General features: G+C 41.3%; 1 protein-coding gene across 1 annotated transcript; it reads right to left on the reverse strand.

Annotated features, from left to right (window-relative positions):
- Positions 1–141: 141 nt before the first annotated feature.
- On the reverse strand, positions 142–18,423 carry kiaa1328 (KIAA1328 ortholog). Its single transcript, XM_034691933.1, has 12 exons — positions 18,176–18,423; positions 16,705–16,740; positions 16,325–16,599; positions 16,036–16,136; positions 15,729–15,844; positions 10,285–10,409; positions 8,219–8,586; positions 7,868–8,080; positions 7,580–7,675; positions 5,784–5,860; positions 5,594–5,702; positions 142–514 (listed from the first exon to the last, which is right to left on the reverse strand). The coding sequence occupies exons 1-12, from the start codon at positions 18,228–18,230 to the stop codon at positions 286–288; spliced, it is 1,800 nt and encodes a 599-aa protein (XP_034547824.1). The 5' UTR covers positions 18,231–18,423; the 3' UTR covers positions 142–285.
- Between the last annotated feature and the right edge of the window lie 850 nt (positions 18,424–19,273).

A 19,273-nucleotide genomic window follows, 5' to 3' on the forward strand; every position in this document is an offset into this window, starting at 1 on the left:
ACACAAAGACCCAGTTGTATGTCCTGACTATTGTTTTTAACTAATCTATTAACAGTTTTTCTTCACATGAACGTGAATGTTGCCAAGATCCAAAGAGACGATCAGATAAGACATCCATTACAAACCAGACGAATCACCAAATAATGAATAAATATTTGTTTATTTGGTTTAGAAAAACAAGGAAACAGTCAACAACAACATGATCATTCTCATTCAGAATGTCCATTAAAAAATGAATCTAAGACAGTGAAAAAGTCAGTGAATGGATCTTCCTCTGATTCTTTGTCAGCAAATGAAGAAAATATCCTCCAGAATTCTGCTTTCTTCCAGGTCCTGCTGGGCAGGCTGAGGATAAGGCCCGACAGGGGTACGCAAGGTTCTGCCCACTGGTTTTGGGGCAGTGAGGGCCGGCATACATTGTGAAGTTTTAGGCCTTCGGGTGGAGGGCTTACTTAGTTGAGGTGCAGAGGCGGGGGTAAAGATATCCAATAACTCAACCACAGAAAAGTCCAACCTGAAAAGATAAGAAAACTTTTGGAACATTTTCTTTGTTCCTTTAAATTTAGTTTAATGTGCCCTCAGCCTGAATGAAAGTTGCATTGCTACATTTTATAATACAGAACCCAGCAGGGCCCTAGGGACAGGCAACGACCAAGTGGTCAATAAGAATTTGTGTGCTTCTTCATTGTAAATGCCAAATGCACACAAATGCAACCAGCAACCTGCGTGCCGTTAATGTTAAAGAAGGACTATGCGAGTCGCAGCACAACAACAAACAGACACGAAGCTTAAGTCCATTTGGGGCCCAGCCCTGGTACTAAGATATTCGCCACTCACCTTTCACTTGTTAACACAGACAATATGAAAGCAAATCTCTCTTTGACGTGTTAACAAAATCTTTCTGGCTGAGGTGTCTACTGAACCCTAACAAGCAGCCTTAACAAGTCAAAACCACTGGGGCGTCCCAGCAGAAAAACACAGTTTCTTGCAGGTGCAAGAGAAAAAGGGGGAGAGGACCCGATGCTTTCTCCCCTGGAATAGAAATGAGGGAATGTGCAGAGAAATAAATAAACCAAAACGGGGGAGATTAAGCTAATAGAGATTCAATCCCTCAGTCTGGCTGGCTTGATAAATTATTCAGTGTATACACAGTCGAACGACGGCCATTCCAGATACAAAACATGAATTCTTTAAAGCACGCTCCACTGATGTTGCTAACATAATTCTCTGCTCGTTTAAAGCTGCATCGATTTGCATCGCGTGGCTCGGCACACAGCTCTCCCAGGTAAGGGTGATCTTCGGCGTGTACTTGTTGATATGCATGTGGGTGGTCAGCAGACAGGCACACTGAAGGAACTTCCAATCAGGGCAAATCTGTGCTGCTCTACACGCAACTGTAGACCTTGATATGTCATGTTTTCACATGAACTCAAGGCAGCATAAATCAGTAGCTGAAAAGTTTTGAACATGACTATATTTTACTTCAAGTGTATTAAATAATGTATGCAGATGTTTGAGAGTGAAGGGGAGAAAGGGAATGAGGGTTAAGTCGGTTGAGGGGTGATAACTGAAGAAAAAAATAAGTGAAGCTCAAGTAAGTAAATCTGTCTTCCTCATTTGGTCCCCTGCCTCTCAACAGCAAAGGCGAAACAGAGAGCATGAGCAACTTTGTGTGCGTGTGTGTGTGTGTGTGTGTGTGAAAATGAGAGAAGGAGCCAGAGAGGGAGATAGAGAGGGAGAGACACTGGTAGCAAGTGCAGATTTGTGGATGGAGAGGAAGACAGAAAGGGAATGTGGGGGAGGGACTTTGGCTGGGTTCCTTCTCTCGAAATGTGAGAATTTGCATTTTTATTTGTTGATTTATTTAACGGACAGGCCTCTCAAACAGCCATCCATCAACAAACGACATGTTGGTAATGAATAATGCATAACTTACCAGCGGTCACAATCTATAACAAGGGGAGCGCGGGGGTAGGGGGTACAGTTTGGGTGAAATGCGGGGGAATGGCAGAGGGTAGGGTGGGAGGAGGAGGTGGCACAGAGATTGCATGAGGGCCAGAGAGAATGCCAATAGATTTTCAGAGGGGCATACAGCGCAACAAAGAACTTCATTTCTTGGCTCCAGTTGTATGAGGTGAAAATGTGAATTGCTGCTCAATATTAATATCCCCAGAGGGAGTCCTGGGGAATCTATTTTACTGACACATGCATACAGAAAAAAGCCCGGACAACAATTGCAGGAATACAAGTTTCTGTCATTGTAGAGAGAGAGAGAGGGAGCTTTGGCCTGGGATGCTGGGTCATTCTGACAGCAGTGAGATGCACTAACATTAAAGTTCTATTAAATACTTCAATCCTCTGTGTTCAGCACTAGAACAAAAGGAAGCCTCAGAGAGCACACTGTACTGCCGAGAGTTGATTCCAGCAGGATATTATTGATGTTGCACACAATCTTTTCATGAATTAAAGAATTCTCTGTGTCTTTGAGCCTGGATGTTAAAATGAAAGAGGTCCTGTGGTGGTTGAGCTTCTTGCCTCAAAATACTTTCCAAGTCCTTTGAGCACATATAGAACTATACTTTCTCAGTGTAATAAAAACCTTTGGGTTTCATTTTCCCCGCGCACCAATTCTCGCTCTGTAAGGCCAGATCAAATTTCCACAAAACCCCTCGTGCACGTGCTCCTCATCGCCTTCTTCCCACTCGTAACTTTCACTGCTTATTTGGCTCCTCTCTTTCATTAAAGATAGCCGTCTCACCCCGGCGCCCCTTTTCATTTGCAGTCCAAACAGTAAGATAAAAAACCTATAATGGCCGGTGCGTACATCCCGCATGTCAATTTCCCGACCAATCAATAGCAGGCGGGCGATGGCAGGAAGGATGGAGATGAGATGGGCGGGGTGTGCTGGAACTGTCTCATTACTAACTAGCACAGGATTCATGAAAGGATTAAGAAGGTCACTTAATGTTAACCCTGGCTTTGTTTTGTAATTTGCACATCAAGATTGAATTGGTTAAGATTAGACGGTCACATGGGGCACGTTGCTGCCAGGTAAAACAGAAGGGTTCAGGTAACATGCTGAATCTCACTGCAGGTTCACTTTGCTTCACCAGAAAGAGCTGCTTTATTCAATCTTGCTTACATGTCAAAACAATGGTGTACATGTATTATGTATTACAAGCTGACAGCAGTTAGTTGTTTTGGTTTTCTTTTTGATTTTCTTTACGAAAACAGATTTATGGCACTGATGAAAAATGTTCAGTTTTCAACCAAGCAGCAACCTCCGGTCTCAAACTATGAAGCCCATGCGGAAATGTTATAAACTGCAATTCATCGAGAATCCGCTTGAGGCTGGCTGCAGAAACACCAGAAATCACATAGACATGAATGGGAAAAAGACGATCATTGCAGCATTAATGTAATGCAACATGTTTACAGCCTGGTTCAAAAAACGGCTTGGCTCTACGTAGCTAATCTCTCTATCGGCACACACTGTACGGGGGGTGAATTTTTTTCTAACGCGATGGTTCAGAAGATATTAAGATTGCGAGTTTTTGCCCAAATAAGGACATGACTGACTTGACTCCCGGACGGGAACACATAGCTGTTGGCTCGGAGGCTCAAACTCCGCCTCTTTATGTCACACTATGCCTGGTTGAGTTCCGCATTTCCAATATGGCTGCCACCGTCGATTGGCTTCAAAACAGTGCTCAGGAACGGATGGTTGACGTCACGGATACTATGTCCATATTTATACAGTCTATGATTTCAACACAAGGAAATGAATGATTCTTCTAATCATTGCAAACCAAACTCCAAGCATATGAAAAAACTGACCCAAAATAAGCCAACAGTATTATCTTAAACCCCTGGCTGCCATTTTTCTATTCTATCTTTATTAACTTTTTTCATGGAGATCCATTTTCTAAGGACAGTAGTTATTTAAAAAGACGTAAGTCCAAACTAACTATCTTAAGACATGTATAAGAAAAAAAAATATTACAAGAAAACCACCAAAGAAATCTCAGAGGCAGACTTCCTCATTACTAGTAGTAAAAGAATCCCTGTGTGTAGCAAAGAGTCAAACTATTTTAATAGGCTTTGGAGGTGTAAATGGATGGTAATAAGATGTGATACCCGGGGTCCGCTGTTGGAGTTAATGGGCAACTGCTGGAGCTCACAGTTCAGCTTGGTCCAGGCGCTGCTTTGTTTAAGAGTAACATATCTGAGGCAGGAAACTCTGAGCTGTTTTTTTATAATTATTTGTAAGGATGAGGGAGAAGAAGGTACAGGTATTTCATCCCCTGTTAACCACAGCTTTAACCAAAGGAATTTAGATGTTATGCATGAAAAAGATAACTGATAACTGTATGGGAAAATACAAAGATCTGCAGCACTGACAAATAGCTTTTCAGGATCTGCTATCTTTTTTTTATTCCGCAGAAAAAGTTCTTACACAGAGGCAGGCAAAAGCACGCACGCACGCACGCACGCACGCACGCACGCACGCACGCACGCACGCACGCACGCACGCACGCACGCACGCACGCACGCACGCACGCACGCACAAACCTACACACCTACACACCTACACACCTACACAGTCAGGTTAATTACCATTCTATGTAAGGATGGGAGAAAAAAGGTAATGAATGTCCTTTCCTTTTTTAAGAAAGTCTGATACTCACACTCAGTGATTCATTCCTGTCCTCAAAACCTCTCTTCCTTCTTACGTCTTTCTCACCATTTCCATTTCCATCCATCTCAACCTGTTCTAACTTTCCTCGCTTTCCATTTCTCACTTTATCCGATTCTCTCACCCCTCACTCACTCTCAAACACAGTTTTAACATCTCTCCCTCACTCCCGCTTTCTCTGTCTCATTACTGTGGCAGCGAGAGAGCGAGGGAAGGGAGGGCAGTGTGTGCATCCAGAAGTCTGTTCAATTACACCTGCTGCAGGGTCCCTGCTAGGCCGACTAATGGAACGCAGCATGTCTCCTGACAGGCTGGCCACAGCGCTAGCTAGCCCAGTAAAAAGCTTCATTTAGCTTCTCACAACTCGAAAAAGTTAGCTGGACTAAGAAAGGACATAATTTAGCCTCTAACACAGAAGAAACTACAAGCCTTGGAGGAGCTTCATAATTCAAATTGAAATGAATTATACATCTTTCATTCTTGTGTGTTTCAATATCAATGACAGCCCACAAAACCTTCTCTTTGTCCCACACAGGTAGGAGTTGCCCTTCTACAGAAGTTCTCATTCAAACTTTCCTGCAGGAGAGAAGCCTTAGTAAGTCCTGAAGAAAGCCCTGTTTAGAATTTCAAACTAGCACAGATGAAAGATTTGTACTCTTTGAAAACTACAACGCTCAAGTGCTTAACTGTGCTGTTGTTCATAGTTTAACAAGCAATCTTTTCTTTTGCCAGGTTCAGGCTGTTCACCTGTGAACTAAATCTACTGGGATAGCTTCAACTTCCCTGTTTGAAGCCCTGCTGTTTATCCCAAGTAATAAAATACAATACTGCATTTATCCAAAAAACTAAAAGAGCAAGTGATTAATGCTGAAGTGATGTCAAGTACAGATGCGTTACCTGGCCTCAGGGGTGTTTTGGATTGCAGATACTGAGGTGGGCTTCCTCGTGCTTGTAGGGGACGTAATAGGAGATGTAGACATGTCCTTTTTGGATCGCTTTAAGGCCTCTGTTGAGAAATGTATGTCAGAAGTGTTGGGATTGATTCAAAAGCAGCAACACCGAAAGGAACGTTTTTAAGGCATTTTACCGTTGCCATTGTCTAGAGGTTGTGAAGGCTTTTTATGCAAGCTCTGTCTTCCTGGTTCCTCTGGTTCTTCACACACACTGTAGACAACAGACATAATAATTAAAGTTAGCTTTAAGCGGGAGAGAGGCAGTGTTAATTTCGTTAACAAAATTATGACGATAAATGTTTGTCAACAACTCATTTTTTCATGACGAAAACGAGACTATGACGAGGTAAAGTGCATCACTGATAATAAAAACTGACGAAAATATGTTTTGATTTCGTTAACGAGACGAAAACATTGGTGGGGGATCGTCGGATATTCAGAATCCATATTTCCCCCCCCCGTGCGTCTAATCTTTAGAAATAAAAGTGATGCATTCCTGTGACAGACTGAGTTATTATCTGAGGGGCGCAGTGTTAGCTTGGTCTCTACCTGCAGCAGGTGTGCTTTATGAACCAGCTCTCCCCATCTCCATGCATCGGTCTCATCTTCATTGAAGATTTTTACCCCCGGTGTGCGTTAGTGACAAAGACACAACAGGGGACGTCTGTTTAATATTTGATGAAAGCTCTGCGTGTAGAACTTGATTTATTCCAGTTTGGTGAAACATCAGACACATTTAGTAAGTTTTGATCAACTCCTTGTCCTCAAAGATGCAGATGCATTTCAGAATGCCGTGAACTGACTGACTGTCCAGTGCCCCTGTCACTGCGAGGTGCAAGGACCATCGTAAATGTGCAATACAGCCCTTTCATGGCATTTTTCTGTTAATCAAGAGAATCAAAATACAGTCACAGTGGTCACATCAAGAATGTTTTCTTTTGACTTTTTAGCAGGGATAGGCTGAATTATTTAACTTAAGATATTAAACAAGCAAAAGTGTTAAAGGAGTGAAATGTTGATGATTTTAACACTTGGTACAACCCTGATACCGATATCTGATTGACTACATGAATTTGACCCTGCTATCTGCTCCATCCCAAGGTCGAATTCACAAAGCACACACATGGCACTAATGATGTTCAAGTGCGGAAACGCCCACCAAGTTTTGCAGCTCTATATAGTTTGCTCCTGTTTTGCGTATGATTGAGAGATGAGCCGTCAGCACTTCCACTTTCTGCTGTGCAGAGCTGCTCTGTGCACTCTCATCCTCATGGATCCTCAAATCTGTCCACAGACAGATACAGAGCTGAATGGACAGGGGGCACTTCTTACTAGTTTATTGTAGAGTCAATTCATGACAGATGTGACATCAATTTCATAGCTTATATCTATCTTACTTTCTGGAGCAAGCAATCAAAGAGAAGCTCATTCAGATTACACATGTAATTTTAAAAACATTGTTGTGTGTAATGTACAGCGCGTGTATGCCAGGGGTGAGCCACAGACTGATCCCTTACAGGTTTATTCTAGGGGTAGAACTGTTTTTAAGATCAATGAAAAATTTGAGTGTGACTTCCCCTAAAAATCCCTCAGCAGAGGGTAAAAATGTCACTAACTTTGCATGGCAGTTAGTGCCAGTTTTTGTGAATTCAGTGTTTTTTGAAGTGAGGCTCATTTCATAGTAAGGGACTAATTCTGCCCCAAATTATTCCATAATGGCTCATTTAAAAGTATGCAAACAAGACCGGCACACAGTGACAGTATTTGCTCTGAAGCATAATTTAGTATGCATTTAGCCCTTCTCCTGTGCTCTGTGATTTAAACTGTGATTTTAGCTCATTTTCAAAGTTTTAGCGGGCACTAAAGTCAATTCTTTAGTGAATCAGGCCCAGACAGTCTATATTTCAGTCTACCAGTATACCTAGTTTACCTGGAAGGTAAATCCCAGTGGGAAGGACCTGCTGGCTCTGGATCTCCATTTCTAGAGGTAGAGCTGCAGAGATCTATTTTCACAGCTTGTTGAAACCTAAAGAGAACATGGTAGAAAAAAAAGAGAATGAAGCTTATGCCAGGCTGCAAGGGGGAAAAAATCAAGGAACACAGGAAAAAGGATTAGACTAGTGACTCACAGTTTAAAGTTATAACAGTTCATGGCCTAGATGTATCGAGCAAATTAACCCGATGTGGTTCATTCCTTTCCAACTCCTTTTTTTTTTACCTGCTGTAATCAAGTCGCGATGCGTGTAGCTGCTGATTCTGTCTGTGAAGTCTCTCCTCTTGCTCAGCCAGCCGTGCCTGCAGCCTTTCTCTCTCCATCTCCAACTGCATCTTCTGCAGCAGCAGCTGGTGCCTCTTCTCCTCCCAGTCCTCATGACCCATCTGAGGCCTGGCCTCTTTGGCCTCTGAACCAGTCCCATTTCCACTGTGCAGCCTTTGTGTAAATAAGCATTTCATTGGCTAAAATCCTAACAATCACCTCTTGATAAAATGTATACACTGTTAAAAGTCTAAAGGAATGTAATGTGGCTACAATGATCATTATGATGGATAAGTATTGTACAAACTGTACCTTTCACACTCGTCGTGGTTGAAGGTGTGGTGTTGGTCATTCCCCAGACGGGAGCCATTTTCAGTTCTCCGCTGTTGTGTTCCATAGCCGCTATCTCGGCCACTGCCTTGGCAGTGCTCACACCTGAGGTGTGGCTCTCTGCACTGCCTCCTCCGACTCCTTTGCTGTTTGATCAGCCCATCATTTGGACTGAACTCACTCACACAGGAAAGAGAGTCAGCATTGCTTGAGATTTGTACTGATGCCTTTCCTCCACAACCACTCCTGGACACTTGAGGCTGTTGTGCTCGAGCAGCGTCAAGGCTGAGGTATGAGCCATCAAAGAGTGAGCCATTAGCTCTGCTGGGGGCTTCCTCACTGCTGAGCACCTGGACACAGAACAAAGAGTACAATGAACACATTTTGGCCAATTTAGGAAGCCTCTGAAAAATTGATGGAGTATTTCAGCCAAAAACGTTCGACTGCTCCACAATACCCTGAAGTAGAACTGTGCTACAGATGGAAATCTACCAGCACAGAAATAGGAGTCACTAACAAGCCTAATTTGCTCGTGTTACAATGTGCATTTAAAGGTTTCCCCATGTGCTTTCAAGAGCTGTTCCACAACAGCCCACAAACAACCTGCTCTCTTGTTAGTTACTATGACCTGGTGCATGTTTTCTGTCCTCAAGTCTGCATTCTTGCATTTCTGCTTCTAAGTGCAGTTGTTGGGATTTTGGCTCTAGATGAAACACAAATGATATACACAGCTATACAGAGCCTCAACACTTCCTGACTAGAGATAGACCGATATGTTTTTTTCAGGGCCGATACAGATTATTAGTAGTCAAGGAGTCCGATAACCCATATTTGGAGCCGATATTCATTTGAAGTAAAAGGGAAAATATTGGCATCAAAATTTTGAATAATACAAACTCCAACACTTAACTTCGCTTAAATGCCTTTAAGCACATGTTTATTAAACAGCTTTTCAGATTTGCAACATGTCAAAGGTTTTTTTTTTATCTTAGACAATAGACATCTTTGTTTTATAATTCTAACATGAAGTACTCCCAGGCTCAGCAGTATGTCTTTTACAGTTAAATGAAAACTTAAACAAATTAATAGCTCCCTAAAGTTTTCTACAGTAAAGAAAGTTTTCAAAAATCTAAACATAACTGAAATGTTAATCTTTCACTTATCTTTGTTTTATGGGGATATTTCAGTTTTTTTTCATAGGGGTTGTATGAGTTTTAAATCACTGGTAATTGTAGGGGCCACAACGGATGCTGCTCAGCTCGTCTCTTGTGATGAGAAACTGCAGGGAGAAATGGAACACAAGCCAGGCTAAGGTTTCTGCAGATGGTGTCATTTCTGCCATATGATTTAGTGAATTTTGAGTAAAATACCCGTTTTAAATGTATCTCTTATCGGCTGTCGGATTTTTAAAAAAGGCTGATGCAGATATGCGTCAAAATGCCGAATTTTGGTGCAGATAATCGGCCGGGCCAATAATCGGTCTATCCCTATTCCTGACACTGACCGAGGACTCAAACTGTTGATGCTGCTGCAGCTCTGCGGTTTCCACTAGGCAACTGTAAACTGTTCAGTTGCCTCAAGATTTAAAGGACAGATTTCAAAAGAGAATAACTGGCAGGTAAGCCAAGGTCAGGAACATTATGAGATAAACATAAGGAGGAGAGCTCATCTAATAGTTGACTGGGGAAGAGGCTGTGACTAATTTGCTCAGGGTCAGGGAGCAAGCAAACACACATTATTCAGAGCCATCGTGGGACAAAGAGGTGGGCCAAGTCATCTTTTCTCACAGAGGCAGAAGCCAGAGAGGTGTGTTTGCTTCTGAAGGGTCACCTTGTGAGAGTTTTCAATGTGTTGGATTTATATCAAACCAGCCACTGAAGTGACTGCATGAATTATTTGTATGAATTATTATAGCATGCTGGACAATGTGCTGAATCTCTCTGTGCCTGACAGACGGTAAACAGGGGAGTAAAACTCACACAGGAGCAGGCCAATTCTGTTACACTCACTAACACACATATTAACAGCTTCTCTATTCCAAACCTTACCTTTCTGCGTTCTGGAACCTGGCTGAGCTGGGCAATGGACTGGTTAAGTTTTGCCTGTTGCTCAGAAAGGTATTGTTGGTAAAGCCTGAGCAGCTCCTGGCATTCTTTGTACTGCTGTTGGAGACCTGTCGGACCAAGGATTAAGGAACTAACAAAGTTAAACAAAAGGTATAACAGAAAATATAACTGTTACACAACATTAAAACTCCCCTAGAGCAGCAGCTGAGAAAAAAGAGACTGTAGGTCTTGTGATATTGCTTGGCTGAACACGCAGGTCTAAATATTTGATAAATTGTTTGAAAGAAAAGATTTGTCCGAAGCAACTCTCACAATCAAGTCAAAACGTCATGACCCAGGCTGTGACTCCAGTGAGAAGGTAACTCAGTGCACATCAGTTTAAGTGAAGAACAAGTTTATGCAGCTTCAACAGAAAAAAGACTGCCAGATTTAGAGTGACAATCTGAGTTAAAGCCTTGTTTCTGCAATCAATTACACATTGGACCAGACGAGTAGAGCAAACAGCAAAGTTGAAAACAGAGTTGGAGAGGAGGCCAGCAAAATCAAAGTTGTTGTTGTGGCACAGAGCTTTCACCATCTGGGTCGGGCCAAGCTGTGTCGAGCTGAGCTGGGCAGTGCCGTGCCAGGCTATCTGCCAGACAGAGAGCTGGCAGACACGAGAAAACTAATCTGGAGCGGAACGACTGCTGCGCCTCGGGAGCCAACTAATGACAGTGGCAGCCCCACACCACACCGACACACACAAAGATAATGAGCATGAGAATGGACACACTGCACACTCGCACACCCTCAATAATCAACCTCAGTCTGACTCTGGAGAACACACGCAAAAAAAACAGCGAGACGTGAGAGAAACACATTCCCCACCTGCACCTTAAAAAGCTTGCACACAAACACTACAACGGCGCAGGTAGTACACACGCTCCCACTCGAGCTGACCTTAAAGTGTGTTCCTCCTCCGGGCCATATCTCTTTATGATGGTGGCCCTGCTCCCCCCAGCTGATGAGTTTCTCAGCATTCGTTTGAAAAAAAAAAAAGAGCCTCCATTTAGAGAGAAAATCAAAGTTCAAAGAGGAGTCTTATTGAAGGAATAGTTGGCGGAACACTCCATAAGAAAACACTTTGGTGGTAGGAAGACTTCAATCAGTTTGTGGAAATGAAACAGAGGGACGGAGAAGAAAGCCGGGACGACTTTGAATTGAGGACCAGACACCAGACAAATGCAATGCAGCAGCTTCAGTAAACACTGGGAAATTGTGAGGAAACCTTTCATCTAACTAAGGCCCCCCTATCGCTGCGCTGATAATGTTTATGGAAGTAGTTCTATATGGGAAGCATAAGGACATCACAAGGACATCACATCATGTAAACCGGTGCTGGTGGGTCTATTTATGCAGTATGAATAAGAGTCTTGAAGGGGAGATACTGAATATTTTTATTGAGCCACACCTCAGATAGAGAATTGTGTTGAGTTGAAAATGCATACTGCTCATATTCCAAGATTTGCTATTTGCTAAGACCATTTTTACATGATATTTTCTCTGCTCAAAACAAATGTTTCCTAACACACAAATACAAAGTGTATTACACTGGAATTTCAATCTGTAATGTTTGAGAACAGACCACACATGAAGTCTGTACCAACATGAGTGCTGCTCCATAGCATCCTAACACCAATAATGAATGTAATGTGTATTAATGTGTTGACAGGCTGATGAAGTCACTGGACGGCACACAAAAGGTAATCTGAACCGAGTTGGCCGACACTGATAAGATTCCACTTCTCTGCCTCTCTGTCACCACGCTAAACACACTTCCTCCACGGCCTTGGACGTCAGCCAATAAGGGGACCAAGCTCTCGGAAAGCCCCTAGTTTACATTAGAACCTCAAAATGCCAACAATGACTTACTCCTCCCCCCTGCTCCAAAAATACTCAAAATCAAGGGCTTTGGGCTGAAGAAGCTTCAGACGGGGCCTGTCAAAATGATTCACTTCCCTGTCAGGCCCCAGCTCAAATGAAATAATGAAATCCACTTCAAGGTGGAACAAATTTGCACAGGAGGGGGGAATATTTTAAAGCCTGCTTTAGCTCACTGTGCCAAACAGATTGAGCCTGTGCAGAAATGTGAGAGAAACTGGGGCGGAGACTGAAAAGTATGAATGTGTATGTAAGGAAGCAGTGACAGGGAATTAATAGAAGAAGACAGTTTACATAACTGCTTCAGTACTACTGAATCTGAACAAGAAATATGAGAGCAAGTCACACAATGAACACATAAATAATGTCATGTCAGTTCATAAATATTTGGAAAAAGCCTCTATGATCATCAGAGCAAACATAGATTACATATAACCAACGCAGCCTACCTTAATGTTACAATTACAGCTCACGTTTAACGCCTGTTTCATAAGCACAAAACACACTATTTATAACAAGATCATTATAAATCACATCTACACGTGCTCCTGTGTGGCGGAAATATGTCCGCTGCACACGACTATGCACATGCAAACAATTCATGGGCTACAAGTCCTCACAATGCAAAGTAAAGCTTTGTCAACAAAGGCTTGATTAAATTTGGATTCTTTAGTAAAGATTCAATGCTTTATGCATTATTAATTTCACATTAAGCACACAATTGGCTCATTTGGATTTTATTATACTCAATTAAGCATTTAAACTGATTTACTCAACAATTACAGAAACCCTGCATCAACTCAACAGACCCCAGGATTACATTTATTTAAACTGATCAACTTTACCTTTGCAATTAAGAGTGTTTCTCTTCATTTCTAACAACATTTCCATGGATGAACATATTTTATTAAACAGTAAGAACCACAGCACTTCACTAGGGGTGCAACGATCCGATTCTGGTATCGGACATCGGCTAGATCGGACTTAAAAAGCTAGATCGGATATCGGTGACAAGGGGCCGATATATAGTGCCGATCCATATGGCAGATCTATTCATCTCAGTTGTATGCTTTTCTGTGTTTACAACAGCCATGTGCGTCTCCTACGTCATCAGCGCCGGCTGGTCTGTGCATGTCACGCTTCTTTTGCTAACAACTCCACCGGACACTTGCAACATGTGCAGCGCTAATGTTTCGACGGATAGCGCACTGAAAAATATAATGGAAGCCCAAAGGAAGAATTTTACGTCAGCTGTAGCCTACTGCAAAGAAGCAAGAAACCTTCTATTAATGGATTCAAAGGGTGAAAAAACGGACAGGTTATTGTATCTAATTGTTCCAGATCCTTGAAATGAAGGGATTCCAGCCTCTGGTTTAGCACTTGGAACACTGGTACAGTTCACCATCAAGTCAGAAAAGCCTGAAGTTGCCAAAACATGATTCTATCCTCACATTAAGGAATAGAGATTGTTAAATCAATACCAGGATTGGATCGGCTCGTATCAGTATCGGCAGATACCAAAGCACAGATATCAATACCGGTATCGGGACCTAAAAAGTAGGATCGGTGCATCCCTACACTTCACCTTATTTATTTCCTGTGTCGACAGAAACCAGAACTTCAATAAAGAAGTACCTCTGATAAAGAGAGTGCACTGTACGCAGACAAGGCTTCAACCACATCACTCATTCCTAGACTAAAACAAAGAGATGCCCAGTACACAGACCAAAACAAGACAATGCCCAGAGAGCTGATACCAAGGAATATAAGTTTGATCTGCAAAAGAAGACAAAGAGCTAAAGATTCTCCAAAACACCGTCTTCCGATGCACACTCCTCACAGAACCCACCCTTGATAATACCAGATTTCAACATTATTATTATCATCCATCAAAACTAGGGAGGGTAAGAATGAATTCAGCTCTGGCAATCCCCCATCACAACATGTAGCATTTTTCAGTGACATTTCCTAACAGGGCTGTTATTCTCTTCTCTCCATGGCCCCAGGATTCCCTCCAATTGTTTCAACTGAATAAATGGCATTAGCTGCAGCACCTGCTGTGCCTTGATCCGGATACAACAAGTTGAACGCTGCATCGTGTTAGTAACGCCACCTTGACTTCAGACCATGCCAACATGCCTTCAAGTACAAAAGGCATCCTCCCTATCTGAAACACAAATTCAGTCCTGCTGTTCCAAATGTCAGCTGAACACCCAAAATATCAAGGGTACTGTTTTCCTCTCATCCTCAGTGGCTTGGGGCTGTGGTATTTTCCAGTATTCTTTATACCCCTGACAACTCTGAATCTTGGTTTGATAAGATAAGCTGAGGCGTAATGGAATTAAACTTGACAAGACCCTCATTCAGTGTGTTTGCCTTTGGTGTCTCCTTAACCTTTCAGAGGAGTGCTGAAACCTTCTGCCTGAGAGGAACCTCCGTGACTCCTGCATGCACTTTAAAAAGACTATGTTATCCCCCCTGAAGTGCTTGGATCCTAACACTTTTTCCACTCAAATACCTTTTTAATGGAGTTTAGAAGTTTGGTGTAAAATGCCAAGTCTCCAAGCCAAAGTGCCTTTAATTGAGTTGTGCTTTCCTAATTTTCCCCGCTGCCGTTGCCAATCGTGCAATTTACCAGCCGGGTCAATTACTCTTCATATTTTGCAGTGTTTTAACCTAAATTGACTGCTGGCAATGCTGTGGTTTGACCTGGGCAGAATTGTTATGAAGACAGTATGTGGTTGCAGGATGCAATAAATAGCCTATCAATGCTTTAACACTCATTCTGGATGATCAAGTATAGAACAACCTGATCTCAATTTGAAGGAAGGGACTTGGAGAAAATGTACAACATTAGGCAGGGTAAGAGAAAAATACGCTCTGAGAGCACTCTGTAGTTTCATAGTAAAAATCCAAATTCATCCTTGGATGATGAGATGATTTAGATTGTTTGGGCCATGGTTCCAACCATGAAATTGATCCTGTACACAACAGCGGAAAAGCTACAAGCACTTTCAAAAGACAACTGCAGCAGGCATCAAATAATTTAAATGAATCTGCTCTATTTCTCAGTCTTTTGTATCAAATTGAAGGCTCCTGGCCAAATGCTAGGGACCTTACCTACAACAACACTGCCCCCTGCTGAATTTGTCATGGCATAGCAAATGAAAAAGACCAATGCCACATACGGTTGGCATTGAATAATTTGTGGTGCTTTACGTGTATCCTACAGGAATTTGAAAATGTATGCTATGGAAAAGCCGGCAAAGGTTTTTATTCCTGCCAAGGATAACAGCAAATTACTTGATTAAATCCTCCTTCCCTTTAAATTTCAACGTAGTCAGATAGAACAGTCTGGAGTGCAATGACACACCATTTTGCACCACTTTGTGACTTATTTTCTAATCAAGTAATGTTTACCTCGAGGATTTAAAGTATCAAGTGAAAGAGCTGGAAATCCATAACCGTCTCTTGTGTTCTTTTGATACATTATTTTGAAAGGATACTCTCCCTTTCCTGTGCTATGATCTCATTCTGTTGCTCCAGCTGCTGGATCTTGCACTCAAAGGTTTCTTGTCCGTCTTTTAGACGCTGCACTGATTCTTCTTTTTCCTCGCTCACTCTGGAAAACACACAATAATAGTGTAAGAGCAGGTATTCTACAATTCCGGGACAAGGGATTCAAAGCTACTGGGAACACAAAATGAACATTTAAATGATGCATTACAATATTTAAAATTGTACCGTTCCATTTATAAATCCCTGATAGTTGTAATGCTATCTTTGTTCCTACAGTTTAGTGGTATCTCTTACCTGGCTAATTCTTCTATTAGGTTTGCAATCCGGCGCTTATCTTCAGGACAGAGATCTTTCAAACACACCAGGTTCGTAGCTCTACTAGTCTGCGAAATCACCTGTGCAAAAAAAAAATGTTTACATGATTAGGAAGATAGTAGAAGAAATTTAATTTGGAGATTCTGTCAGCCTCAATGCATTTCCATTGTTTTATTTAAGAGTTCCATTAATGCTTTCTTCTATAATACATTTTAATCTCACATCCACAGAGGGAAAAGAAAACTGCATAAATGAAACATTAGTTTACCTGTGTTGAGGAGAGGAAGACACCAGGGGTAGGAAAGGGGATGTGCTCTGTAACCAGAGGGGTAGGGTGACCAACAGACACTTTTTCCTTGGTATAAGCCCCAGAGTGCTCACTTTGTAAGTGACCTTGTTTCTTCCCTCCTTTCTTAGGAATGGGCTCTTTCCTGCAGTCAGAGCTAGGCCTTGCAGGCATCTTGGTGCCTCTTTTACTAGTTGAACTGGTGATGCCTGGCCCCATCCTGGACGAGGTCAGCCTCCTCACCTCTCCATCCACACCTGAGAAAATAAGACAGGGGGGCAGAGGTTAATTCCATTTGTGCATCATTATGTAAAGTTTTCTCAAACTGTGTTCAGAAACTCTGCAGTATTGCTGAGACTCACCAGGAACACACACCAAAGGCTGTTCATCGTCGGACACTAATGAGGAAATACAAGACAGGAAAGACATTTAAATACCTGTTCAGTCAGTTATAATCAGTGGTGGACAGTAACAGAGTAAATTTACTTGAGTACTGTACTTAAGTACAGTTTTTGAGTATCTGTACTTTACTTGAGTATTATTTTTTGGGGGGAACTTATTACTTTTACTCCACTACATTCAGAAGACAACTATTGTACTTTTGACTCCACTACATTTCTATCAGTGCTCTAGTTACTCACTACTTTTGCTCTGAAGTCAGCTCATGAATTTCCTTCTCTTTTCTGAAATCTGATCCCTAAGACAGTAAAATGTGTTTGTGTAGTTCTGTTTGTCTCAGTGGTTTAGTTGTACCTGTATATCGTGGGTCTCCACGGTTGAACGTGGAGCAAACACAGAGCAGATTTCACTCAGATCAGGCAGTTCATTTAGAGGTGGTAATGATGGCTATAATTCTCCACCTGAGCTCCCATGACCATATCTTCAGCCCGTGTTAGAGGTTTTTGAAATGAAGAATGATACGTATCGTTTGAAATGTTCTCCCTGTTTCCCACTCTGCCCAAACGTACAAAAATTCACAGTCCAACCTGAGAAAGCGTGTTGAGCTACGTCACATTTGTTTAATTCAAGATGAACATTTCAAACTAAGTTGTCTGTGCTTGGAGTAACTTAGTGTCTGTTTTTATTCCATGGTATAGTTTTTAGAGATTTCAAGTAATGGTTTCTAAATAAACATGATGTAACAGAATGTACTTCTATGTATTCTTGACTGCCATTATGCTTTGTGAAAATACAATGTTAAGAGATATTTATAAAAGTACTTTGAATACTGAAGTATTTTTAAAAGGAAGTACTTCAGAACTTTAACTCAAGTAATGATTTGACAGAACAACTTCCACTTGTATTGGATTAATATTTGACATGGAGTATCTATACTTTGACTTAAGTAATGAAGCTGTGTACTTTGTCCACCACTGGTAAACAGCTGCCTTCACGAAGCGACAAAACAACAGTGTCTCACTAAAACATAACTCTATATCTCCTTTGAATGAAGTTGATCCCAGGAGCATAGGGAAGTCCTTGTAGCCAACATGGCTGATATTTACTGACATTCATCAACAATATCAGAATGTCAGAGATTGAATATGTCATTGAGAGCGTTTACGTAGCTTACATAGAAACAAAAAAAGCACGCTTATTTAGAGTTGGGTAAAGTTAGAAAGATATTCACAGATTCAACCTGCTTTGGTTACACGAAGCTTATACACTTATCTTCATCTTCCTCTCTTCACAGGAAATAACAACTATCTGCATGGACACAATTGAAACGCCTTTTCTATGAACGCCTTTCGAATAATTCAAAGACTTTATGTAGAATTTGACAAAACTGTAATGGATTACGACTCTAATGAAATACAGAAGAAGTTGGCATACCGCCGTTCAACCAAAATATCCCCGAGTTTCCACTTTTTGATGCAGCTGCCGCCATGTTGAATCAACCGCCACCACTCCCAGGGAGCCAAGCGTTGCTAAGGAATCGTAGCCCCGCCTTCCGTTTTCATCACGACAGCCCATTCGCTGTTTTCTAAAAGACGGCTTTCTATTTGCTGAAATAGCTGTCAGTTCTCCGTTAAACCTGCACTTGTCGCTTCCTGTGTGTGCAGCCAGATAGAGATGGGATTTATGGCTCTTTGAAGGGATCCGGATTTTGAGGAGCCATTCCTTTCAAAGAGCCGTTCAAATGACTGGCTCTTTGGCTCATTGTTGTATTTATTTATTTTTTAGAAGTCAACCAGGGGTAACTCGTTTTTATCAAGGAAACAATCACTGGTAGCAGTTATGAGATAATATTTGGATCAGAGTAATTCAAACTTACACATCCCACCAATACTGTATACTCTATTGGTGGGAATTATTCTGAAATTTTGATTATAATTTGATTTGGCATTGTAAACATTCTATAAGATGGTGCCATATCCCTATGCTTCAACAGTGAGATCACTATTTTGAATTTTCCCTCACCTAAAAATCTTAGTGGCACTATAAAAACTACGCAGGCTACAGATGATTTCCATGCAAACTTACTTTACTGTAAAATTTTCCACACAAGAACAATTTAACAATAAACAGAAAAAAATCGAAATAATAATAAATATATATGTATATAAAAAATATAAATAAAACTAGAATAAAAATTAGGACATTATAAAAATGTGAATGCAAAATTGTACTACCCCACCTGGTGTTTCTACACCTGAACTCAACTCAACTCAACTTTATTTACATAGCACCTTTAATATATAAAAACATGCAGCCCAAAGTGCTTCACAGAATAACAGAGAGGCAGAAAACAACAGCAATGGTAACATTATAAAAGGCACGATTAAAAATAAAATACTTAAAATTTAAAAATAAAATCAATACAGTCAAATCAATAAAATAAGCAATAGTGGAAAGAAATGTTAAAAAGGTAGCGTTAACAAGATCCGGTGAATACAAGAAATAAATAGATAAATAATTGAATAAGATGAA

The sequence above is a fragment of the Notolabrus celidotus genome, chromosome 1, assembly GCF_009762535.1.
Source record: "Notolabrus celidotus isolate fNotCel1 chromosome 1, fNotCel1.pri, whole genome shotgun sequence".
NCBI lineage: Eukaryota > Metazoa > Chordata > Actinopteri > Labriformes > Labridae > Notolabrus > Notolabrus celidotus.